This window comes from Arvicola amphibius, chromosome 3, assembly GCF_903992535.2.
Source record: "Arvicola amphibius chromosome 3, mArvAmp1.2, whole genome shotgun sequence".
NCBI classification, from domain to species: domain Eukaryota; kingdom Metazoa; phylum Chordata; class Mammalia; order Rodentia; family Cricetidae; genus Arvicola; species Arvicola amphibius.
In genome coordinates this window covers 21,312,967-21,338,452 of record NC_052049.1, presented here as the reverse complement: position 1 = coordinate 21,338,452, position 25,486 = coordinate 21,312,967, and the positions used below count along the sequence as shown (strand labels likewise).

General features: G+C 43.3%; 1 protein-coding gene across 4 annotated transcripts in view; it reads left to right on the top strand.

The window, feature by feature from the left end:
* Positions 1 to 14,296, top strand: part of Drosha (drosha ribonuclease III) — a 110,456-nt gene extending 96,160 nt beyond the window's left edge. For all 4 annotated transcript variants that reach the window (XM_038323525.2, XM_038323523.1, XM_038323524.2 and 1 more), the window contains 6 exons: positions 5,705 to 5,846; positions 7,709 to 7,791; positions 7,877 to 7,980; positions 9,445 to 9,537; positions 10,228 to 10,274; positions 14,037 to 14,296. In XM_038323525.2, the coding sequence (XP_038179453.1) occupies positions 5,705 to 5,846; positions 7,709 to 7,791; positions 7,877 to 7,980; positions 9,445 to 9,537; positions 10,228 to 10,274; positions 14,037 to 14,167 (600 nt within the window). In that variant the 3' untranslated portion in view covers positions 14,168 to 14,296. The remainder of the gene's footprint in view (positions 1 to 5,704; positions 5,847 to 7,708; positions 7,792 to 7,876; positions 7,981 to 9,444; positions 9,538 to 10,227; positions 10,275 to 14,036) is intronic.
* Positions 14,297 to 25,486: the final 11,190 nt, after the last annotated feature.

Here is a 25,486-nt window from a genome sequence, read left to right as displayed (position 1 = left end):
AAGACCAGTCTCCTTTGCACCAGACTTTTCATTCTTTCCACCTTGAAGGTAAAGGAAGATGCTGTTTAGTTTCCTCCCAGGTGCTTGACATTGGCCTACATACAAGAGTGGGGCTTTGCCTGTGCTATCTATGATAGTCCCCTCTAGGTAATCCATGTCATCTTAGCTCTCTCTGTTCAGCTATCTCATGAATAAAGCCCTCTTTAGCTGACTCTGCTTAAGCAGCAGCCCCTGCTCTTATACCAACTTCCCTTCCTTAGACTGGAATCTCACCTCCACTCCCTAGGACAAGGTATATGTTGCAGTAGTTCTCTCTCATCAGAGTATAAACTGAAAACGTTTTATCTTTGTCATACTGAGTTTTGGTTCATTGGGAAATTCCTGTTATGTAGGTACACAAAAAAATAGTCTTTGAATGAATGATGGTCACAGCCCAGATTAATGCTCTTTGATTCCTGTGTGGACTGTGGCTCGAGAGCCAGGAAGACCGTCAGTGGCCTTGCCTACCCCCTCAGCCTTTGTTATGTGCTCTGTCCATTCTGCACTGGCCTGCTTTGCCCAGGCCTCTTCTACCATCACCTTTGCGCAAGCTGTTCCTCTGCTTGGAAACCATTCGATACCACTTCATTATTCTGCCTGATATTCTCTCACTTGGCAGTTCTGACCTGACTTCTGGGAGTAGGAGAAACTTCCCTGACACCCCCCCCCCACACACACCCAGTCTAAATTCTGTGTTCCTTTTTATTCAAGCGCTTATTTCAGCTTGCCTACTCCACTGGACCAGAAGTTCTATAAGAACTTGCTTTATTTCCTCTCTAGCCCGCAGTACTTAGCTGTGCTGGGTTCTCAGTACAGGCTTGGAGAAGAAGTGAAAGAGGGACAGTGTGCAGAAGGGGAAGCCACAGTGGCAGAGGAGGTGGCTCTACAGAGAAACGGCGTGTCACTTCACATGTCGAATAATGAACTGGAAACTGACTTTTAAATGTGTATGCAAGTTACTGGGATTGCATTGGAAGGGTAGCAATTGAGTCCTTCTTATGATTAAAGGCACAGAGTGGCAATAAATCACATTGGAAAATCAGTTGGGTATACACTTGTTTTACAAAGAATACAGACAACAGAGCAAACATAGTTGTCTTCCAAGTTTTGCAGGTTGTTGAGGACAAGTTGCCCTGCGAGTGAGGACTGAAAGGGCCTGCTTGGGAAGGAACAGAGATCATATACAGTTAATATACATGAAGCCTTAGCTAAATCGAGTTTGAATTGGGACCTCTGGGGAAGATGGTCAGTTTATACACTCAGGTGTTTGTTCTTTAGGGTAATCCTGCCTGGTAAGGTCAGCGTGAATAAGTACCACAAAGAAACCCTTACTCAGGCCGGAATGTCTGTCCCACGTCATTTGCAAATGTTGCATACACATGCCCTTCCTACTTTGCCTCTGTTTCCGCTGCTGAGCTGACAGGGGCTCATGCCTGCTGTGTGCCAGGCACTGTGTCCTGTGGGGAGTGCGTGAATGTACGAGCAAGATGAAGTTGGGGAATCATCTGGCTTGGATTTAGAGGTGCCAGGCAGGACAATAGAGAGAGCGGGGTTACAGCGTGAGAAGTGCGATCTCTCCTGTCCTGCTGTCTCCTCACAGCAGAGCATAAATCATCCAGGCAGAGGTACCCTGTCCCACAGAGCTCTGAAAGGGAGGAGCCCCAGCTCCCGACAGGGTATCTCTACCTCTGATGTAGTTTGGCTCTCGTGTCTGACGTTGTTCTGCCGGCTGTCATTTGTGTACCTTTGCTGTAGTTACCATGGGAAATGGAGGCCACCTAGCTACCACTCTGGGTGTGAAAGACCGTGTGGCATATCACTGTCAATCACTGTCAATTGTAATCGTACACTTGGCTTTCACTCCACTGTCTCCCAGCAAAGCCCTCAGAATACTATGTCCCAGTCTGCTTGCTGTACACTAGGTGGCCCTCTTGGGTAGCTTATGTCCCAGGCTATGGTTTCCTCCTAGAACCAGGATTGACTAGGGAGGTTAAAGGGAGAATATCAGTCTTCATGTTTTAAGCCAGGAAATCTTGTTCTTATGGAAATCGAAGTTTAAAGTAAGTGTGAGAGACTTCTATGCCGAGATTGTAGGAATATCCTGGATTCTCATAACCAGAATCTGAGATTTAGAATATTTACTGGCCCTTGACATTGAGGGATAAGCAGTCCCTTTGTCAGGTTTACAGAGGCCTTATCTGTACTCTTTATTGTTTCTGGTTTCAACTTAAACTTTGAGGAAGGCTAATTTAAAAAAAAATGTTGGTAGGAATAGTATTTGGTAGAGGGAAGGATCTTGAAGGCAGTAAGGAAGTGGGTATCCAGAAGGTTTTGTATTAAAATAAAGTCTACAGGCATTCTAGAACTTTCTAGAATCTTCCTTATTACTGAAGAGCAAGCAAACCTTACCTAATGCTGCTGCAGCTGTAGACAGCACCTAGATTTCCACTAAAACTAAAATAGTAATCATGGTGTCAGCATCTTGCCTTGCACTAGCCCTGTTGGGCTTCCTTATCCTCTGAAGGGACATTTAGACTTTCTCCATCTCCTGCTAGCCTTGCCGTGTCAGTTCTCCCTCATGTGGCTCTGATTTTTATGCTAGTTTTGTCGGTGGTCACCTTGCTGTGTCATGGTCCCACTTTTGCCCCTGTGGTTCATTTTCCTAGAAATCCCTCGCCAGCCATTTTCCATCACCCTTTGTATGTTCATCAGACTCCACGTGAACTTTCTTTCCAAAAGACAAGCATGCCAAGCTCAGAGTTCAGAATTCTGATTCCTCAGTATTCAGGAGAAATGTGGGTACCAATACCGGAGAAGCATCTTAGACCTCAGTATTGAAGTTGGGTAGAATGCTCTGTGTGCTCACATCTCTGTAACCATGGTGATTGTTGTGGCTAATCTGTGTGGCTTTCTTAGGAGCGGGTCCAGCTGTTGATCCTGCTGGATCTCCAGCATTCACTGCAGACCCGGTGAACAGTCAGCCTCCGCGCTGCCATGCTAACCTCAGAACCTCCCAGGTTTTGCCTCTGGTGTTGAGCCTCACTATAACCACGATTTTGCCCAAAGAGCAGATTTATTCTGAAGTTTGAATTCACCTGAGGACAAAGATAGAAAGTCACTTTAGTGAACCTCCATTTGTTCATGCTTAGGGAGTAAAGTCTTATTACCCCATTTTACTTCATGTTCCAGTGTAAGTGGACTACAGAAATAAGGTCCCCCTTTCTCATTGGCTACTGGTCTGTATGCTGACTTACTTCTTGCTACCTCGTTATTTTAAGACCTGCCAGCGCTTGTTTTAAAGCAAAACTGAAAGCATTCCCTGTTTTCATCCACAGTTGCTTTCTTTCTCTGTCAGACAGCATTACTACATAGTACTGAAGGCGGGTCAGTGACACTGGACGCGGTGGCAGCTGGGCCTGAGAGCTGGTGTCTTAGGGTTTCTGTGGCTGTGAAGAGCACCACAATCATGGCAACTCCTGTAAAGGAAAACATTTCATTAGAGCTGGCTTACAGTTTCAGTGGTTTAGTTCATTGTCATCACCGATGAGGAGCATGGCAGCATGCAGGCTGACGTGGTGCTGGAGAAGGAGCCCAGAGCACTACGCCCAGATCCGCAGGCCAGGAGACCGCCTTGAGCAAATGAGACCTCAAAGTTCGCCCCGCCTCCATAGTGACACATCTCCTCCAACAAGACCACACCTCCTAGTAGTAACCCTTCCTATGGGCCATTCCTATTCAAACCACTGCATCCAGTGACATACCATCACTTGTGTGTGCTCTTGTTCACGTGGGGGCCATTGGTCCTGGAGCATGGACACAGCATTTACACAGCCTGTGGAGTTTCCCTCCTTACCCAAAGCATGGCTTCAACTTGCTCAACATAGCTCTCTTCCCAGAATATCCTTCCTATCCCTGTGGCATCTATTGCTACATGAAATCCAAACCACAGAAGGGGATCGCACTTTCCGCTCGTATACTCTGTAAGTTGGTTTGGTGGGTTCTGTTTGGGGCCATCTGTTCTTATCACATTTAGCCTTTTAAATTTTAAACTCCTTCATGAGTTTTAATTTTTATCTTTTTATTAGTATACATTAATTGCACAGAATAACATGTATATATTAATTTTAAAGAGCTAGCGTACTGAAGAAAAAATGTCGTTAAGGGGGAAACAGGCAGGAAAATGGAGCAGAGACAGGCGAAGAGTCAAAATTCAATAGCAGGCATGGCTTATGAAGATCAAGTTGTATTTCTGCTTCATGAATCATTGTCAGACAAATTAAGAACTTATTGTTCCTTATTTATCTAATGTCAAGGACTCAATACCAACCATTGAGAATAAATCTTGATTTTTATAAGCTTTGTTGACACTGTAGAGCCGCGGAGCATAAAGTCTGCATCCATTAAACAGTGCACTGTGGACCATTGATGCTAGCATGACTCATTGCTGCTTCCTCCCGACCCTGTGTCCAGGAGCCAGCAGTCTGTTAGTGCTTCTGGGAAGGAAAGCTATAGGTTTAGGTGCGTTGTCCCCTCGAGTCTTAGGGATTGGGGGTAATTATGTCATGTTTTTAAAGTTCAGTGAGTTCCCATCTTGCTGTCTGTCTGCTTTCCCCAGTCTTCCTTCCCATCTCTCTCCTAGTATGTGTCAAATGCTTAAATTGGATGTGTTTTATGGACACTTGGAATGGATCATTTTCAGGCAGTGTCTAACATTACTGTTTGAGTAATCCTAAGAGGCCTTTTAGTAGTCCAAATTCCTAGTAGACAGTTCTGTTTTGAATTCCTGAGGTTAAAATATATAAATAATTTTGAAATTTGGGGCTAGAGTGATGGTTCAGTGGTTTAAAGAGCCTGCTGCTCTTCTAGAGGATCTAAGTTCTGTTCCTAATACCTATGTGCATGTGGGGACGCATACAGCTGTCCACTCCAGGAATTCCAACGTCCTATGGTCTCCACAGACAAATGTGCACTTGGTACATGTGTATGCGCACATAACTAAAAATAAATCTTAAAATTGTATTTAAGTTTGGCTAAAGATAAAGTGTCTGAGTATGAAAAGACTGAGATACAGAGTACATAATGTAGATCTTTAAAATAGTAATTATATAAATAAATAGGTAATTCAATAATACTGAAACATCTCTTCCCTAAGTCATGTAGTATCAAAATTAGAACCCGTGCCATGAAATATTTTTAGATTTTAAAAAAAGGTTTGCTTGGTGGATGTGCCCTTATAATCATTGGCTGATTATTTCATGGTATGGAAAATTTGGGGTGGTAAAAGTGGGTAAGGTTTTTAAAATTAGTCTAACTGTACACAAAGGGGACATCTTATTGGATGTAAATTATAATTAAGTAACACGATTTTTAAAAGTTTCAGTGCTTTCTGGTTTGGTGGCTCTGAATTTGTTAGGTATCGTATTTTAGTCATACTGCTGTGTACCTCTCTCACAAAGTCCTGCTCACCACTGCTAAATAAGCGTCTGAGCATGTGACTGAGCCCTTGAGGAGACAGGAGAAGCATTTGGAGTATGCAGTGGTCCCCCAAGGATAGACCACCTAGATCTTTACTCATCTGCCAACCCTCCATGGCCTGCTGTCCCGGTGACTGGGAGAGACCAGGACTGCAGTGGTGTCTAACTGTGCCCCAATTCCTTCTCACCAGTTGTTGCGAAGTTCTCTAGTGAACAACAGAACTCAAGCCAAGGTAGCAGAGGAGCTGGGCATGCAGGAGTATGCCATCACCAACGACAAAACCAAGAGGCCCGTGGCCCTGAGAACCAAGACGCTGGCGGACCTTTTGGAATGTGAGTCCTACCTACAGTGGGAAGCTTTTTAATTTGCAGGTTCAAGGTTTAAGTTAAACTGATTAGAGTTTACTCTTCTCATGATGATGATGGTGATGATGATGATCTGGCTAAAGAACCCCTTTTCTCTCTTTTTTCTAGTTCTTTTAAACAAAGTTTTATATAGCCCAGGTTATCTTAGAAATTCCTATGTAGTCAAAGGTAGCCTTGATCTCCTGGGGTACTCCTGCTTCTACCTCCCACATGCTGGTATTATAGGCATGGCTGGCCACAGCTAAGAAACCTCTTTTGTTTTTACTTTTTATTTATTTTTGCTTTTCATGTGAATGTGAAGACATGTGAATAATACATCTTTTTGTTTGGTCTGTATTCAGGGGTGGTTGCCCCTCCCACTGTCCTGACTCTCAGTCATCAATCCCTTTGTGTAAAGCAGTAGCACAGTGTGAAGATTTGTTACTGTGAATTACAGTCATGGTTTTGTTTTGTTTCTTTGTTTTTGCTGCCCAGCACCCTTTATAAAGGGACACAGAAGAAAGGATAATTTATTCACTAAATACTAAAATTACCAACTATTATTTTGAGTGAGCACAAAACTCTCCGAACAGACCCCATCTTTTGCATTTTCTCATATGGTCTGGAAGCATTATAATTTCAGTATAGCTAATTAACGGATTATACACATAATTTTATTATTTCTAATATTACTTCAAAAGAGCTAGAATATTTTCTGGGCCTTAGAGCTTTTTATATTGGAATTATATGCAGATACTGAAGTCTACTGTGCAAAGCAGCTGAGTTAGAAAATATAAAGGCAATCTAATCAAGACACCTAAAGGGAAGTAAATTCAATTGAGTGATCAATGTCACTGGCGTTTTTATTTTAGCTCGATGAAAGGTACTTTCAGTCTCTTAAATAAATGCACCATTTGTCTACTTAGTTAAAATTCTTTTAAATGAACTCATCTTTGGAATTGTCACTTATTAATCCAGTTACATAGATTATTGTGTTGTCGTTGAGTTTTTCTGAAAGCTGGCAGATGGAAGCTTGAAATTTCTCAGCTCTTTTCCAGTTTATGAACTTTTACATGGAACTGGCATAGGAGTGGTCTCAGGTTTGGGCCAAAGCCGTGCTTATTCAAATCGTCTGATCTACAGCTTGCATTTTGATATCTTTGGTGTTAACTTGGTTATGTTCCCAGACACCATTCCTGGTTTACAATATAGCATTTGGTATAGCCTCTGGAGCAGTGGTTCTCAACCTGTGGGTCACAACCCTTTGCAGGGGACCAGAGTGCTGAATGACCCTTTCATAGAGTCACTTCAGACCATTGGAAAACAAGATACTTATATTACAGTTCATAACAGTAGTAAAATTATAGTTATGAAGTAGCAACGAAAATAATGTCATGGCTTGTGGTCACCACAATATGGAGAATTGTATTAAAAAGTCATAGCATTAGGAAGGTTGAGAGCCACTGGTTTAGACTGTTCACTTAGCCCCTAGCTAAGTGCAATTTGGTCTCTGTGTTCTGTGATTTTGCGTTTTAACCACACCTCTATGTTGGTGCTTCTGGTATTAATGATAAAGGGTACAGTTTTCTTTGAAGAAAAAGAAATAATTATGCTTTTAAAAATAAGTGTCTAGAAATGAAAATACTGTTTAGCCCTTAGGGCCAAGAGATGGCCCAGCAGTTAAGAGCATATATGGTTCTTGCAGAGGACCCAAGTTCTGTTCTATTCCTCCGTGATGGCACACATACGTGTGTAATTAAATATAAAGATTTTAAAAAATTAAACAAGTTCAGCTCTTGCTGTTTCTGGTGAATATGAATGAATTGCTTATTTCACGGTTTGTTTTTCAGCATTTATTGCAGCCTTGTACATTGACAAGGACTTGGAATATGTCCATACTTTCATGAACGTCTGCTTCTTCCCACGGCTGAAGGTAAGCTTTGGCGTTGTCATCACCATGTGCTTTGTTTCTGGTGGCTCTGAAACACGCTACTCAGTGCTTTGGCTGATTCCTCCAGGAGTTCATTTTGAATCAGGATTGGAATGACCCCAAGTCGCAGCTGCAGCAGTGTTGCCTGACCCTTAGGACAGAAGGGAAAGAGCCGGACATCCCCTTGTACAAGTAAGTGCTTGCTGCGTGTCAGCTGTCGGCCACAGTGTTCTTAGCTGATCATCCATGTGCTTAGATGGAGACCGCATAGGGTAGTGGAGGCAAGAGATGTCACGTGCTAGGCAAGCCCCGAAGTGCTCTGTCGTAGCTCTAAGTGCATGTCTCTTGATTGTCTCTGCTCTCTCACATATATAAATTTCTATGACCTGCTGCGTAGCAGGAAGGTGTACTAAGGCTATAAGATCAAGATGTAGTAGTTGTTGAATTTGAAAATGTATTTATATTTGTATGGATGCTTTGTCTGGATATATGTATGTGCACCATATGAGTGCTTGGTGCCTGTAGAGGTCAGAAAGGGACATCACATCTTCTGGAACTAGAGTTACAGGTGGTTGTGAGCTGCAGGTGGGTGCTGGGAATTGAACCTGAACCTTCTGCAAGAGCAGCAGGTACTCTTAACCCCTGAGCTAACCTCTCAAGCCCCCAGGTGAAATAGTTCTTCTTTACAGTTTTTTATTTATCTGATGCCTTGTAGGGGTACCGGACTCTGTATTGTTTGTAGCAATATTTGGTGGGTTTTATAGCACAGACAAGTTGACTTTAGTAAGAACTGCCTTTGAGAAGCCACAGTGCTCACCCCTTGAGTGTGTGTAAACACACAGGAAATTGCTGTGCTCTCTGCTCACCTATCTGTCTTCCCACAAGAGGACAGGATGACTTTGTTGTTTGTTATCAAGATGATGGGGTTGCTTTGCATAGTTTTTGTGATTACTGTGTTTATTCCACCATTATTCTTGGCTACTTTTAATTTCCCTTTTCTATGAGTTATCAGTTTTTTTACATTTGAAATCTGCGCCTTGTCATTAAAGCCAGAGTACCTGGAGCTTTGGTTTTAGTGGTTGTGTTATATACTTGCCATTATAGCGTATCTCTGAAATGATCGCAGATGTTTCAGAAATTAAATATGTTTTCTGATCTCACCGGTAAACTGCTAGGCATTAGAAAGACTCCATAAAGCGTGTAAAACCACTCAGGTGTGACTTGAGGCGTTATTACCCATTTATTGTGTTTAGCAGTGATAAGCACTGTAAAATAACTAAAGCCCTCAATTCTTCATAAAAAAGTTGGTTAATTATGTGATACTCAAATATCTATACTTAGAAGGTGTTTTGAAGTATTACATATTGGGGGGAAAGTATCATATACTATACTGTGAGCCTTCAGATAACAAGTTCTAGTTGAGAAAAGTATAAAATTGTAATGCAAATTTTTCCCTCAAATTTCCTGCTTTCAAAGCTCTATATTGTATTAGGTTAACAAATCAAAAAGTTGAACCACTTCCTTTTTCCATATTTCTTGTTATTTTTATGTTCCTCTCTGTAGGCAGAGTAAGATTTTTGTTTATTTTGTTATTTTGTCAGCTCTCTAATACCAAATAATGAGCATTTTGTCATAATGAATGTTCTTTCCTTATAGGACTCTGCAGACAGTGGGGCCTTCCCATGCTAGAACCTACACTGTGGCTGTTTACTTCAAAGGAGAAAGGATAGGCTGTGGGAAAGGACCAAGGTATAAGAAGGAGACACTTGTTTCACTGAGTGTATGTCCGTGTTCAGAGAAGTCCCCACCTGGTATTTCAAAACTCTGCAGTCTGTATTGCACAATTAGAATGTGGAGTGTCTGCAATTATAGCAAAATGAATCCAAGGACTAATGTCTCCTCCAAGCCCACTGCGATACTGGGTAATCAGCCCTGGACAGGGCGTGCCACTATGCGGGGCTTGGCATCTGTGGCCGCACACGTCAGTTCTGTCCCTTTTCGAATATGTACAGTGTGTCATGGTGTGGATGACACAGCCATTAGACATTTCTTTCCTACTACTTTAGCTCTGGGCATTCTTACCATTTTTTAAGAAAAAGAATTATATTTATTACCTCCTTTCTTTGAGCCCTTTAATCTATGGCTTGCCTGCTTCTCTCTGATCATATTTTTTCCTTTACATGGAGAACTTTCAGACCTAAATACCTCAGACCTAATATAAATGGAAGATATTCTGTTGCAGTATTAGAAGTGTGGAGCAAATACCTTAAAGAGGCTTTGTGCAAACAGAAGGCTTTTCTGCATGCCCCTGTGTATGTTCCTAGCCACGCAGTTCATTTGTGATGGAAGTAATCACGAGAAGTTTTAGGCACTGCATATGAAGATCAGTGTTTTTGGAGAAGCAAACCTTTAAAGTCTACCTCACCATTTTATCCGCAGTATTCAGCAGGCAGAAATGGGAGCAGCAATGGACGCACTTGAGAAATGTAAGCCCATTTCTTTTTCTCTGCTTGTACCTTCAGAATGTAGTGAGCATCTTATGGAAGGGAAATGAGGAAGTGAGGGATGGTTAAGTTCTGATAAAATGTGATCTTACTTTGCCCATAATTGTCCTCCGTATGGAGTGCAGTAGAAGTATTCAGTGGATAAAGCAGGCTCTCGTTCTTCAGAGCATCCCAAGTGGGTTTGGTTTTCATCTTCCTTCTCTACCGAGAGCTCTCCTCTGAGCATAGGCACCTCTGCGAGTTTCTGACCATATTTCTCCATACTGTAGTCATATAAGCCAGGCACGGTACCATATGCCTGTAGTTCCAGCTCTCAGGAGGTGGACTCAGGAGATTGTGAGTTTGAGGTCAGCTGAAGCTGTATTGTGAGATCAAGGTGAGGCTAAGCCACACGAGACCTTGCTGCAAAGCAAAGCAAAACAAAACAAATGAAATAAAAGTCTTATATAAATGGACACATTGGTGCATGACTTTAATTCCAGTATTCAGGAGGCAGAAGTCTGGATCTCTGATTTCAAGGCCAGCCTGGTCTATACAGAGAAATCTTGTCTGGAACCCCCCAGCCTCCACCACTACCACCACCAAAAAAGTCTTACGTACGCATAAACATATATGAGGGGAGATTTTTATTTTCTGTTTTTAACCATTGTCTTATTTAAATTGGATGGTAACTACATACTTCCACATACATTTACATGATGATATATGTATATAATAAGACACCTCACTTTTGTCCAGTGTGTCATGAGCAGCCCTGTAAGTCATAGAACATAAAGAATGGCTCCAATTCAGGTTTTCTTTATAGTTGCATACTAGTTGCCTACTGTGGGGGCGCTGTATTTTATTGCTGTTTTAATCATGATTGATGGCTAATGTGTATGTGTGTGTGTGTATGTGTGTGTGTGTGTTGTGTGTGTGTGTGTTCAGTGTCTACAATAAATGTCTGTATTATGTATTTAGTTATGGGGATAAATCGTCTCTAGTGGGATACCTGTTTTGAAGAAACTTCAGTTGCCTAACTGACCATGTAGAGAGCTCCTAGTCTTGTAAATTGAAGGCATAAATGCAGGGCATTGTCCCCTGAGGTCTATGGGCCACACAGAAGGGCCTGTGGGCACAATATACCAAAGCTTCAGGAACCAACTAAAGGTCTGGTTCTCAGGTTCCAGGAAAGGTTCAACAGACAATGGCTTACTATTTAGTGGGGTCAGAAGCCAGTGCTGCCAGGGTCTAGCATCTGTGGAACACACTCAGTTTTACATTGACTCTTTTTTTGAGAATGTTTTCATTGATCGTTTGTATAAATGCATCATCATTTATTGAAGTAGAGTGGGATTCTATTTTCCAGTTATATCAATAGAGTCCACCCACCCCAGCTTCTGATACTTATATCACCTCTGAAATGGTACTGGAAAAATTACTAATTCTGAGACAGACATCCCCAAAAGTAGTGACAGGAATAGATTACTTAAATGCTGGAAGGTAATTTGGCATCATATCAGGTCCTTAAGAACGATTTGTTCTTACCTTTTGGTCCTGATTCCATTTCTAGGGAGCCACCCTAAGGAAGTACTTAGATTCTGAACTGTAGCTCACATACCATGGCAAGCATGACAACTTGATTTATAATAGCAAAATATTTAAATAAAATGAAACTGCACACTCACATTAAGCAAGTGCTTCTCAGAATGATGTCTCAAGGGCTGGCAGACATTTTCTGTAAAGGTCCAGCTGCGTGTATTCAGGCTTCACGGGTCCCAGTCCGTCTCAGTTACTAAATTCTGACATTGTAGCGCACAGATACGGGTGGTGTCAAATGTCTGTGTTTTATTTACAGGAGCCGATTGAGAGCTGTAGTTGGCCTGCTGGCCATAGTTTTCCAGTTCTTGAATATCCAAATGTGATGCTTTTGTAGCTATTGAAATAATGCTGTTGAAGACTGGTACAGAGATACAAGGAAAATATGTGTCCATAAACACACAGCTCAGGGCGGAGAGCGGAAAGATTTTCACTGTTTATGGAGTTAGTGTGTGTGCACACACACACACAGTATACACTTCCATATGTTACAGTATACATGTAGTAAAGCTTTTCGGAACAAAGCGCTGTGGGTACATTCTGAAAGCTGGTTCATGGTTAGATATGAACAGTACGAACTCATTTACACAATATTGAAGAAACGGGGTTTACTCAGCAGAAACTTGCCTTTACCGCTGAGTTTGGGGGATTTTGTTTGATCATTTTTTTTAAATTACAGTATTTGAAGTTAAATGTATCCATTATGTAAGGGCTCAGTATTTCTGCTAGAATGGGATCGTGTTTCTGTTTTATTTCTAACGTGCCGAGTTGGTAGTTTTGTTGTTAATCACTGACTCTCAGATTCACGAGGTCTCTGTGATCCACTGCTTTTCTCCCTTGTCTCCTCCAGGCTGGGGTGAAGATGAGACCTGGTATAGAAAGGGCTAAGAGAATTTAGGAGCATGCTGCATCTAGACAGAGACATTTCTTCACTGTGCTCCGCCCTACAGCAGACAAGGAAACAGACTTGTTTTCCCGGGCAAGCCGCATCCCCTCACCTCCAACTCCTCATGTGTGAAATGCAGAATACTCCTTTTCTAAGAACTCTCCCTTAGCTGGCCAGGCAGAGCTGTATTTTTTTTTTCCATGGTGTTGCTGGGTAGCTTGTGTTCCTTGTGACCTCTGTCTGAGTGTATTCATTGGCTAGGCACATACAGTGAGTGTGTATTCATTGGCTAGGCACATACAGTGAGTGTGTATTCATTGGCTAGGCACACACAGTGAGTGTGTATTCATTGGCTGGGCACACACAGTGAGTGTGTATTCATTGGCTAGGCACACACAGTGAGTGTGTATTCATTGGCTAGGCACACACAGTGAGTGTGTATTCATTGGCTAGGCACACACAGTGACTGTGTATTCATTGGCTAGGCACATACAGTGACTGTGTATTCATTGGCTAGGCACATACAGTGACTGTATATTCATTGGCTAGGCACATACAGTGACTGTGTCTCACTCCATTGTCACGCTAACATTGGGCAGCATGTGACAGAGAATTTCTAAATCTTCGTCTAAATTTTCATAGTGTTATACAAGGTCAGATATCGACCTAAAGATAGCTAAACTGTCCCGAGTGACCAGTCTCCTTTCATCAAAGCCGAGTTTTCCACGCACATTACCTTTGCACTAGAGCTTCCTCCTTTCATGGTGCACTAAAGATAGACTTACTCCGAGCGCAGTGACTAGGAGCATGGCTTCCATGTCCCTCCAGCATGGCTTTGCTCTTCTGAGAAGCGTTCCTTCTTGGTAGATAAGGGTGTGATAGCATTGCTCATTGGAAGCTTTTAGTGTGAGCTTTTCCAAACTGTAATGTCCCACATTCCTTCACTCCTCCTGTCTCCCTGGAAGTCACTCACCGTAAGGAATGCCGCTTAAAGCACCTGCCTGTTTGGAGACACTCCAGAATCTTAGGTCTTTACCTCGCTGTGGGCTGTGGTGCCTTTTCTCGGTTCTATGTCAGATACTGAAATTAGAATCAGAGATGGTGGTCCAGACTTCTACTGTGCCTGTGAATAACAGAAGAGTCAGACAAAATCATTCTTAGTCTCTGTTTTATAAAACACAGTGATGTATGTGTGGTGAGTGTAAGTTTGTCTGTGTGTGTCTCCAGTCTTTGCACTGTGGTTATCCTTTATTAAGTACTAACCCTATCTCCTCGTGCAGATAACTTTCCCCAGATGGCCCATCAGAAGCGGTTCATCGAGCGGAAATACAGACAAGAGTTAAAAGAAATGAGATGGGAAAGAGAGCATCAAGAGAGAGAGCCAGATGAGGCTGAAGACGTAAAGAAGTAGAGGCGAGCACGGAAGTACTGCTGCATTTAGTTGCCTAATAACTGTGACTGCTGCCCATCGAGACATAGCCTAGTTTCCTTCAGACAATGAAGTGTGCCCCTTGAAATAAAACTCAAAGTCAAACTGCAATTGTTGTTTTATTGATTAAATATTCTGTTTCTTGCTGGGTGGTCCTTATTACAGAGTATTTGATTTCTATTTAGTGAGTTGCATTAGTCCCTTTATTTCTCTTTTGAAAGATTAAAATGCAGGAAAGCATATTCTATGGAATAGATGTTTCTCTTTCAGATTGTGACATCAGACTACCAGCTGACAAGGAGCATCTCTTTACCAGATTTTTTGGTGTTTGTCACTACTGACCATGGTAACAAATTCACAGTTTTGCAGTCTGCATTGCCGATCACATTTTTCAGCTTTCATCTTGCCGTTTCCCCAGCACTCCTACGCAAATACTGCAGCTAACCCATTCCAGGCAGTGAGTCTGGTGCGGAAGACGCCCCTCAGTGTCTAGGCAGTTAACGGAGCTGCGGGGGACTCGCATGAGTCACAGGAGTCGTCAGAGTGGGAGAAATGGCTATGCCATGTGAGAGATCCTTCAAGCAGCTGTGCTCGCCCTGGGGTTTGTAGTCCTTGAGAAGTTTATAGTCTGGGTCTCCTGAAGTTGTACTTAATTTTATGTGTGTGGAGTCAGGGAAGCTTTCATGGCTTTTATCATCTTCTCTAATGGTCCCCTGGTAAAAAGATGAGACAGTTTTTAAAAAGTTATTTTACACTGAACATCAAGGGTTTCTTATTAATAAAAGTAAAACTTGTAACAAATGTGTTTTATTTATTATTTCAGTAGACATCATATGTCAAATGCCTGCTATGTATCAGGTCCTATTCCAGGCTCTGGGGATACAGCTGAACACAACGGACCACACCCCCACCTCGGAGCAGGTGTGCTAGCACAAGAACACCCCATATATAAGGGACAAGGACAGCGGGGAGGTTGGTCGGTGCAGTTTCAGGTGGGGTTGTAGAGCAGTCTCTCCGAAAGGGTATCATTGAACTAAGATGAGGAGGATAGGAAAGAATCATTGCGGGATCTGGAAGTGTTTCTTATCTATATAACAATAAATTATTGAATGTTCTAAAATGTAGTTTAGGGATAGAATTGTTCCTTTGAAAATATTAGAAAGGACAGGCAAGAAAGTTAACCCCTCATGAGTCCACCACCCATAGAATTTTTAAATCCTGTCGGACCCACGTACATATGTCAGTGGGATGCTGTATATTCAGATCCCATTGCCTTTTTCAAATTATCTGGCATGGGGTGTTGAACACCTGTCATTGTCAATGACCGTATGGATATGCCATCTTTAGCTAAGATGCTGAGAGATGTGTAGGCTGCAGAAAATATATCACAAGGTCTTGCTTTGCACCCTCAGGGAGGAGGGGTGGCCTCCCTCAGGCTTGTGCATGTAACAAAAAGGTTGTCCTGGTGTCTCCCTCACCAGGGAAGCCGAGGACAGGATGGCAGGGCAGCACTGGGGAGGGAGAAGGGCTCAGCTTGAAGCAGTTGTTTCCGTCATGTCTCCCATGCCATTGGTCAGGTACACCTGAGCATTGTTTTTAAGTTCCATATTCGGTAGATAGCAGGACAGGAAGTGGAGAATGCTGGGTTCCTGGGAGGCCTTGACAGTTGTTATAAATGAAAAGAAAATGCAAGGGAATGTACTTGGGACTTTAAAAGTGTGTGTGTGTGTGTCTGTGTGTGTGTGTGTCTGTGTTTGTGTCTGTGTGTGTGTGTGTCTGTCTGTGTGTGTGTGTGTGTGTGTGTAGGTAGCATCCTATGTGACACATTTGGGTCAGGCAACTCTCCACCATGTGGCTCCAGGGAGGGAACTCGGGTCGTCTTACATCTGGTTCTTTTTTTAGTTGTTTTTTAAATAAGCATTTTCATGAATCTTATGTGTCAAAAAATAATGTCAAATTCAGTGTGCAAGTCAAGAATCTTTATTGGGGTTTGTCCTCTGGCCCTTTTCTGCTTCCAAATGTTAAAGGTTCTTGAATGTGGGAGACATGAAATCTATAAAATACTAGTGCTGGGCGGTGGTGGTTCATGCCTTTAATTCCAGCACTCTGGAGGCAGAGACAGGTGGGTCTTGGAGTTCAAGGCCATCCTGGTCTACAGAGCGAGTTCCAGGACAGGAGTCAAAGCTACAGAGAAACCCTGTCTCGGAAAAAAAAAAAAGAATCTTTTGGATGCATCAGAGCAGATTGGCTCCTGTGACCACAGACTCCAATACTGCCTCCTCTCCACCCCAACCCAGTCTCGTGCCTCCAGTTCTGCTGAGGGGTAAGTTCATGCAGTAACTCAACTAAATGTAAGTCCCAAAGTTATTTGGGTGTGGTTGAAAGGACAGTTAAAATGATGCTGGATATAGAGATGAAGGGACTCTTAAGTCCGAATGACTAGGAGGGGATGAAGGGAGTACAGGCCAGCCTAAAGTCTGCAGTTGTTAAATGGAGGCCACTTGGTTCCTGGCTGCTCAGCCCCAAAATAATCACACAGAAACTATATTATTTAAATCATTGCTTGGTCCATTAGCTCTAGCTTCTTATTTGCTAATTCTTTTTTGTTTGTTTGTTTGTTTGTTTGTTTTTTCGAGACAGGGTTTCTCTGCAGCTTTAGAGCCTGTCCTGGAACTAGCTCTTGTAGACCAGGCTGGTCTCGAACTCACAGAGATCCGCCTGCCTCTGCCTCCCGAGTGCTGGGATTAAAGGCGTGCGCCACCACCGCCTGGCCTTATTTGCTAATTCTTAAATCTTAATTTAACCCATCTCTATTCATCTGTACATCACCACAAGATCGTGGCTTACCAGCAAAGTTTGAGCACACCTGTCTCCAGCAGCAGCTCCATGGCTTCTCTCTGACTCTGCCTCCTTCTCCCAGCATTCAGTTTAGTTTTCCCCGCCTAGCTCTGAGTTTATCAGTCTGGGCTATTGAACAGGAGCTGCTGAATGTTGGGAATATGTGAGAAACATGTACCTGTACCATAGCTGAAATATGGGACTTCCCATTTCTGCACCTGATGTTACCTTGAGTAATGCATCTGCACTTAGGTGCAATTGTTTGTCAGCCCAGCTGTAAGAACTTGTTCATTCGTCTATTGCCAAAAGCTGCCCTGATCCAGTGCTCACAGGCTTTTGGCGCTGATGCTTATTTATGACTCAGAACTTCCCCTATGTACAGATTAAGAGATGTTAAGATTGACAGCCGTGAAACAGTTCAACTTACAAATTAGGGGTCTTCAGAGCACGCTACATTAAAAGGTTTACTAGAGTTTGTAGCATATACCACATCTTGAGCATAAAGATTAGAAGCCTAGTCCCTGTCCTGAGGGGGCTCACTGTTTAGGAGAGGATATAACAGTGTATGTTGGGTGCCACACAGGACCAGGCAAGAACTACCTGTTCCTTCCAGAAGGTTGGGGTTGAGTCTAGTTAGGAGGGATAGCCTGTCCCACTCTACCTGCTAGACAAAAAGACTTTTTCAAGTCATGTAGTTTACTTAACTAAAATAGTATTGGGATGCCCTAAAATTGCCAACACATTTTTAAGACTTGTAATAACCAGTCTGCATGCACATACATGGTTGGCTGGTTCAGATAAGGTTTGTGACATATGTACATTTGGTTTTTTATAGACTCTTAAGTGGCTTTTGACTTAAGGGAGTCCTTTATGCACCCTTTATTCTGACCATTTGGAGAAACCAGGTCAATATGCAGTGTTACATTTTTGGGTCATAACACATTGGTTTCCCATGGCATCAGTTGCTTCTTTCCTGTAGACTCTAGGCTGGGTCTGAGGCCTTGATGTTAGATCAAGGTTAGGAATGTCTAACCAATGTGTATTTTAAAAGCACCCACCTCATCATTATTTCAACAGTGCCCTGTATTTCTTTTTGGCACTAGATGGTTGGGATGGTTAATTTTATGTTAGATAGAAAACCTACAGATGTAAGTTTCAAAGTTTGTGGTAATTTGATATCTCGTGGGCTCCCTTGTGGCCTCTAGAATAAAGCCTAAGTTCTTACAGTCATGGAAATTGGACGCGAGCAGGAAACATCAGCTTCTTACACAGCCCTGCCTATATACGGTCCAACCTACAGCATTCTCTCTTTCCTTCCCTCCAGGGCCCTAAGTAGGCCATCTCTTTGCTAATCATTTCTTACCTTTGGCCTCAGTTTGGGTACTAGCTCCAGTCAGCCATTTCCTGGACCTCAAATGAAGAGTCCATTATTAGGCTCTTCCTGGTCCATTCTATTCTCGTCCGTATTCATTCTCTGTCTCCATTCCTCCCTCTCTTCCCCTGCCCCCAATCTCACTATAGCCTTGGATGTCCTGGAATTTAAGAGCTACAACTGCCCCAGTGCTGGGATTAAAGGGATGGGCCCAAATCTTTACTGTCACTATCTCTTTGTCTGCCCCTCTCCCCCCACTAGTCCACAGCTCCTGATGAGCAGAGCCACCATCAATCTACCTTCGAAGCACTGGCTTCTAGCCCTGCACTCTGCTCCTAGTGGACTCCCTCTCTGTTCAGTGCATAAACATAGCTGGACTCCTCTTTGCTCTTCATCCACAAGCCCCAGCTACCTCCAGCAGTGATGTAGCTTCCTTTACACCATCTTCATGAAGGACCTCTTAAGACTGAGGTGAGGAGAATGGCCCATCGGGATCCCCTGGAACATGCCTGCCCTCTCCGGATCTCCTTCACTTGGATCCGGCAGGAACTGGATTCTCATACTGAGCCCTGGGAGCCCCAGTGGGATACAGCTGGAAGGAGAGTGCCTTTGGTCTGCTTTGGCTTGTCTTCCTTTCCAAGACAGAAGCTCCCAGGAAGTGAACAAATCAGATGTCCGCTCTGGGAGCCTTAAGACAGTAACAGCCTCAGAAACCAGTAAATGAAGGCTTAGTGTTTCGTGACAGCGCTAACTGGAGGCTGGGGACAGGCTTTCCCCACTACCACTCGTTATCTCCAGCCTCAACTCCCTTTCTAATAAGCTTCACTACAGACTAGTGACCTTTATTTAATCTTATGTAATCTTTTATGACACCATTTGTTTTCATTTCTAACTAAATTGTCACCGAACTGCTGCCATTTAGTTCTTTGGGAGCTGTTCTGAGTTTAATTCTAAATCAGACCCCAGAGCATTTTTCCCTAGAGGCCACCCCAGATAGATGCCAGGGCCCAGAGACATCCCTTTGAGGTGACCTCCGCCCCATTTCTGCCAATAATCCCATGGTGAGTGAAGCCAGCTGTCCCGTCACTTGAGCCCATGAAAGCGCTTTCACTTCATATTAGAAAAAAGTTTTAAACGAAGTGGGTTTTTTTTTAAAAATCCCATCTAGCTAATCATTTGTATGCTGCATATTGGCCCATCATGACTTGAAACTCTCCGATAAAACAGCTCCTAATGAAAATGCAGCGAGACGTAGTGGTGGCGTGTCTAATGCTCACCTCTGTGATTACAATAATAGGGGTCTCACGCAGCTGCGGAGAACAGTGGCTGCCCCTGACTAGAATTCAGCTGGAAAGATCAAGAGAGAGCCCTAATTGCCTTTCTTCTCAGATCAAACAATTGACTTAATTCTCCAGGCCTCCACATGGAAATGTGTTTGAGGAGATTCAAATGGGTTACTACAGAGGATTAAGGTTTTCTCTGCAGATTATACTTTTATGCCCTGTAGTTCATTGCTTGAAGTGTTAAGTAGTTTTGTCAAAATAAGCAGGGCTGGAAGGGTTTTTAGAAACTTACAAATCACCTAAGTCTTGCTGAGTAACACAAGGGACCTTCCCCCCCCCTCCCGCTTTTGTTTATTTATTTATTTATTTTTTAATTTAATGGGGATGTGGAAAAATTAGCCATATGAAACGATCAGCTGGGAATGTCAAGAGTCTCAGAGAAGAGGCATACAAGTGTGGCAGTCTGCTGTATTTGTCTCTTAAGAATCGTCTCACAAATGATGCAGCTAAGAAAGCCACATAAAGAGAAGGGATTTTCTCTTGAATGCTTAACTGCCTGCAGACAGAGTCCAAAGGGGATGCGGAATCCGACCCCAGAGGCCTCTCTCTAGTGCTGCGCCAATCAGTGTTATTTTACCTGCTGAGACGTCAGCCCTGCTTAAAAAGGACTTGGTGGTGAAATAAGCTTTCGTTTTCTGCCAATGGAACCTTCACCAGAAAGGGCTCTGGTCAGAGAGCCGTCGTGGTGTTCTGCCTCTGCTTCTCTCGATCTGGGGCTGTTGGCCACTTCCTCTGACTGGTTGGTTCGCTTCTAGGCTCCATGAGAATGTGTCTACCCAAATCAAGACCTTGCTCCATGGAATTCATCCTGGCCATTGGCTGCAGAGAGATTGGTGATCTACACCCTTCTACTTCTTTAGTAGTTTATCACTGAACTCGGCCACACTGAGAAGCGAATTGGTGTCTAAATGCTCCATAGCAACAACAAATATAAACTACAGGCTAGGTGAAGCCCTGACAATGCCCGGGCAACCTCAATGGGCAAACACCCACAAGCACAGCACTCCGGGTTTGGTTTTGGTTTTGTTTTCCGAGCTGGTACAGTCATTTACTTCTGGGTCAACTTCTTGAACTGGGTCCCTGGCAGTTGCCCGGGAAATTATTCTTTGACTTTGATGTCTCATAGGAATCTCTCTATTTTTCTCAGGCTTGCTTTCATTCTTATAGGTAAGAAATCCATCAACAGACAGAAGTACTTGCCAATACTCCCTAACCACTAACAAAGGCTTTCAAAGCACCAATTCACTCCCCAATGTTTGCAGGGTCCGGGAAACCTCATATATTATTTATAACGCCTCTCTCCTAGGAGGCAAATTGCAAGGCAGAGTGAAGTAGAAAGTGTGGGGGTATGAGTTTGGCCTAGGCAAAGCAAAATCATAGAAAGGAGAGGGAAGCCAAGAACTCAGAAAGGAAAGGTGTGAGAGCTGGGGGCAGTCAGAGCCTGCTGGTTCTTAGAGCTGGGAGCACTGGGGCAGGAGCAAGGGGGAAGGACAGGTATGGGGTGGAGTAAAAATCTAACTGGAGGTTAGGGATCAGAAATGGCAGACCTCACAGCACTGTAACCCTCCTGACTCTCCAAGATTAAGTCAGAAAAATATTGAGTACTCAATCATACAAGCAGCAAGGATAAAGACAAGTGTGGAGATCCATGGGCAGAACGACCATGAAGAGAACGGCGACGGAATAGGTCTAGTGATACACGGGTCACGGTGCCAAGAGAAATTATATTCTTCACCCGTAACATTTTGTATTTCCCATCCCTATAACGTTTCCCCTTTTGGTCATTCCCACCCTGATGGACTGACAGCACTGCTCTATCCAGTCCCCAAGCGAAGTCTTCTTTGTTTAGATCATCACCTCTCTGTTAAGGTCTCAACACAGTTTGTCCCTTAGGCAGCATGGCAACCTCACAGTGAGGGCTTAGACTACCTCACAAGCAGGTGCTAAACAAATGCTTTAAGATGGGACGCAGCTGACTCTGAAAGTCCAGATAGGAAATGCTTTAGTTTTTGTGACCCAACAAGCAAACATTCAGAACTTTATGCTGGTATTTATACTAGTTAGAAATGACAGATAGGTACAACTTTTAGTGATGAAGTTAAAAGTATATAGACATGGGCATTAGAATCCCATATACCTTTCACAAATTAAAAGTTATCATTTTGATTCCTTTTTGACTCCTTTAAAAGGTAGAAAACATTCTTGACTTGGGATATGAGCAGATGGCAAGGCTGGATTTGATCCATAGGCCATAACTTCCTGGCCTCTGCTTTGAGATTGAAGAACACCACCAGAAAGCAAGCTGCATTCAAAGCACAAGGTGCTGTGGTTCCTTCCCATCTCTGCAGTTCTGCTATGACAGTGGATAAAAATGCCAGTCATCAAAGTCTCTGATGCAGGATCAGTCCGTGATCCCTGATGGGCAGACAACATGGAGGAGTTAAAGCATTGTCTGCTGTTTTTCCAGATAATTAGGCTACAGGCCCACACACCTTTGTAATTTACAGGACACATTCCTTAAACCCATGGCCTTTATCTGAAGTTAGCACCAGGGACCACAGGGGTGATCCTGTGTTTTCATGACACCATAGGGTTTTCAAAGCACTTTAACACAAATTGCTTTGTTTATTCTTTAGAACAACCCAAGAGACAGAATAATGTGCTTCTTTGTTTTTATGAATAAAAAGAACCTAAATAAAACCCAGGCTTCGGGGAGTCATGGTGGTGTTGCCTGAGGTCAGTCACCGGGAGGGACTGCAGGACTTTCAGGAGCTAGAGAGAATGGGAAAGAGACTCTGAGCCTTGACCAAGAAAGTAGACGGCCAGAGAGCAGCAATCCTGTGGTCCTGTTAACATGAAAAGAATCGGTACACCTACAAAGATGAAAAAGAAATGGAAGTCCTTGTTTGAATATTTTCAGAAATAGTCAGCCTTGTTTGTTGTAACCTAAAAGCATATCTTAAGGTAAAAGGGTCTAAAAGCCGAATAAATCTCAAAGATAAAAAGAATAGACTTCAAGGTAATAATTAGACTTCCCCAAACAGTCTTTGGATACTTCTAAATGGCCAGTGCCTCTATGTGAGTTTTGTTAGTCTCACCTGTGTCAAAGTCTTAAAGCAAAGAGAATGTTAAGAAAATCACAGAGCTCAGGTTGAACATAAAGGGAGACGTGAATTGGGAGAGAAAGCCTAGGATTGTGACCTTTTTGCACAGATCCGAAGGGAATCATAAAGGCCTCGGGCTTTAATGAACCACAGCAGGTTAGTGGCGAAGGCGATCCTGATACCTGCCTGGTGTAGCTTTCCTTCTGGGAAGAGGTCAGGGAAGTGGGGACAGCCTGCTGCTACTGTCGGCTTCAATCGAGGCCACACAGTGACATCACACAAACCCAAAGGTTTTTGAACACTACCCTCAGGAAGTGTCACTTGGTGACAGAACCAATGCCCTTGCTGGGTGCTGGCTAAGAGCAAGGACTTCGGAGTTGCACTAATCTGGGTTCAAATCTCCAGTCCTCCCTGACTGGCGTGTGACTGTGGGGCATTTGCCCCTGCATAGCTGATGGCTTATAAGGCTAATGTAGTCACCACATCGCTGGCTTACGGGAAGCACTAAATAAGATAATGCATATAAAATGCCTGCCATGCAGCAGGTGGATGGTACAGATATTCATTTGTCACTGGTGTCAGACCAGTAGCAAACTCTGTAGAGGCAAGTCAGTGAGAGAAGGAAAAACTTTGGACTGGGATTCTAGAGAGGGATGCACACCCATTTCTGGCCATGGGGGAAGGCTGGTCACGAAGCTGAGTTGCCTTATCTTAGGAATGGAGTTCACAATGTCTCGCAGGGTCACTGGGACTATTAAGGAAGACGAGATAACTTTTATACAATTATATGGTTATGTTGTATCATAAAAATGCTCGGGACAGCATCTCCAAATGTACACATTTGTACATGCCACATCTCATTCCATAAAAGATTGGAGACATTCTTCAAACCTCAGGCAAAGCTCAAAACCCACATTAAAAAAATCTGCACAGAATCATGAACTATAAATACAATATAAAAATGAGGATCCAAAAATAAGTGAAGGTGGGCACAAAAGATGCAGGAGAAACAAACATTCAAAATTATTGGGAAGAAGATTGAGTCTACATTCCCATTCAAACTGAATAGCAAATATATCTCCAAGTGTGCTGAGCGACAAAGGGGAAAATGAGAGGCGGAGCTTTTCATTCTTATTGAAAGACTGCATGTCTGTCTTGCCATCTTCTCCACTCCCCTGTCCTCCCCTTCCCCTTCCTAGAAACAGAATTTGGGAGTCTTTCCTACGGTTTTCCCACAGTTAATGTTCTTTCTGGATGTCAACACAGCAAAGTTACCTCTCATGCCTGAGCTCCCACTGAGGTCTGAGCCAAGGTCAGGGTTCCAGCCAAAGCCCTGAGGAGAGCTGTTCACTGCTTGAGTGAGCCAGGGACTTCCTCAGTGCTGACCAGTATGTTGCTTTTCAATGCAAAAGGAGCAGAATTAAAGTCTGCCATTTTCTCTGAGATGGATAAGCAGAACCGGCCTTCGTGGCAGGTGTGACTCAGAGCCACTGAGGGAAGACAGGCAGCCTATTGCCTTCCAACTAGGAATGATGTCAGCATGTAGGGGTGCTGCATGGCTGAAGGCCGCCTGTGAAGTCAACTTGAGCAGGCACACAGCAGAATCTTCACAGGTAGTATTGTTTACCAAAACATTCCAAGTTAGATATGAGTGGGGGTTAGCACAGTGTGAAACATACTTTTTAGCAGGAGGGGAAGAAAACAACCTGTGCCCAGGGTCCCACCGGCCAGTGACTTGGGTCTGGGAAGGGACACTGCAGCTCTGTTGTTCAGAGTTACAAGGCATCATAACGAAGAGAGGTTCTTGTTTACTGCACAGTATAAAGTATGTTCTTCCCCCTGGTCTTTTTTTTAATAGACCCATAAAGCCCTGAGTTAAGGAGCCCCACCAGGTATCATCATATGGCTACCTGGGCTGGAGGAACTTGCCCATTATTGCAGCCCACATAAGTGACACCGTGATTTTAACACAGCTTGTGTCTCTCTGGATGGCAATAGATTATGTTTGCATCGGTTCCAAAGTGCATCGTACAGTAGGGTCACCAGGGAGACATTGAGTGACCAAGAGAGCAATGCCTTCAAGCCACGTTCCAAAAATAAATGTCATCCGATGTTTAGGGCTTTTCTTCTAGTGTCTCTTGATCAAATTCAAGGCCTTACCCCCTGCAGTGTAATGTAGGGGCAGGGGTAAGAGGCAAACATCAATTTGTCCAGCTTCGTGAGTCTGATGTTGAGTTTGAGCAAACAAAAGGCTTTAGGCACCACGGGAGCACATGTTAAAATATTACATATATTTTAAGCAGTTATCCATCAACATCACCTTTTCTTTTTTTTATCTGAGATTTTGACAAGTACTGGCTAATTGACAGTTTGGTGTTAACGGTTTTCAGACAGACAGACACTTATATTTAAGAGAGACTATGTCAATTGACATGAAGCTTTGTTCTGGGGGGGGGGGGGTTCAGATTGATGGCAGTTGAATTCTATTTAATAAAATGTGAGTAGCGCCCACTGGAATGATAGGCATTTGACCCCTGCATGGGGCCAAGGTGCAGAAAGCTGGGCTCATCCCTAGGGAATAATGCTGAGGTTTGTCTAGTACTTGAAGAAATGATTGATTGAGCCTTGAAACGTTTACACCATA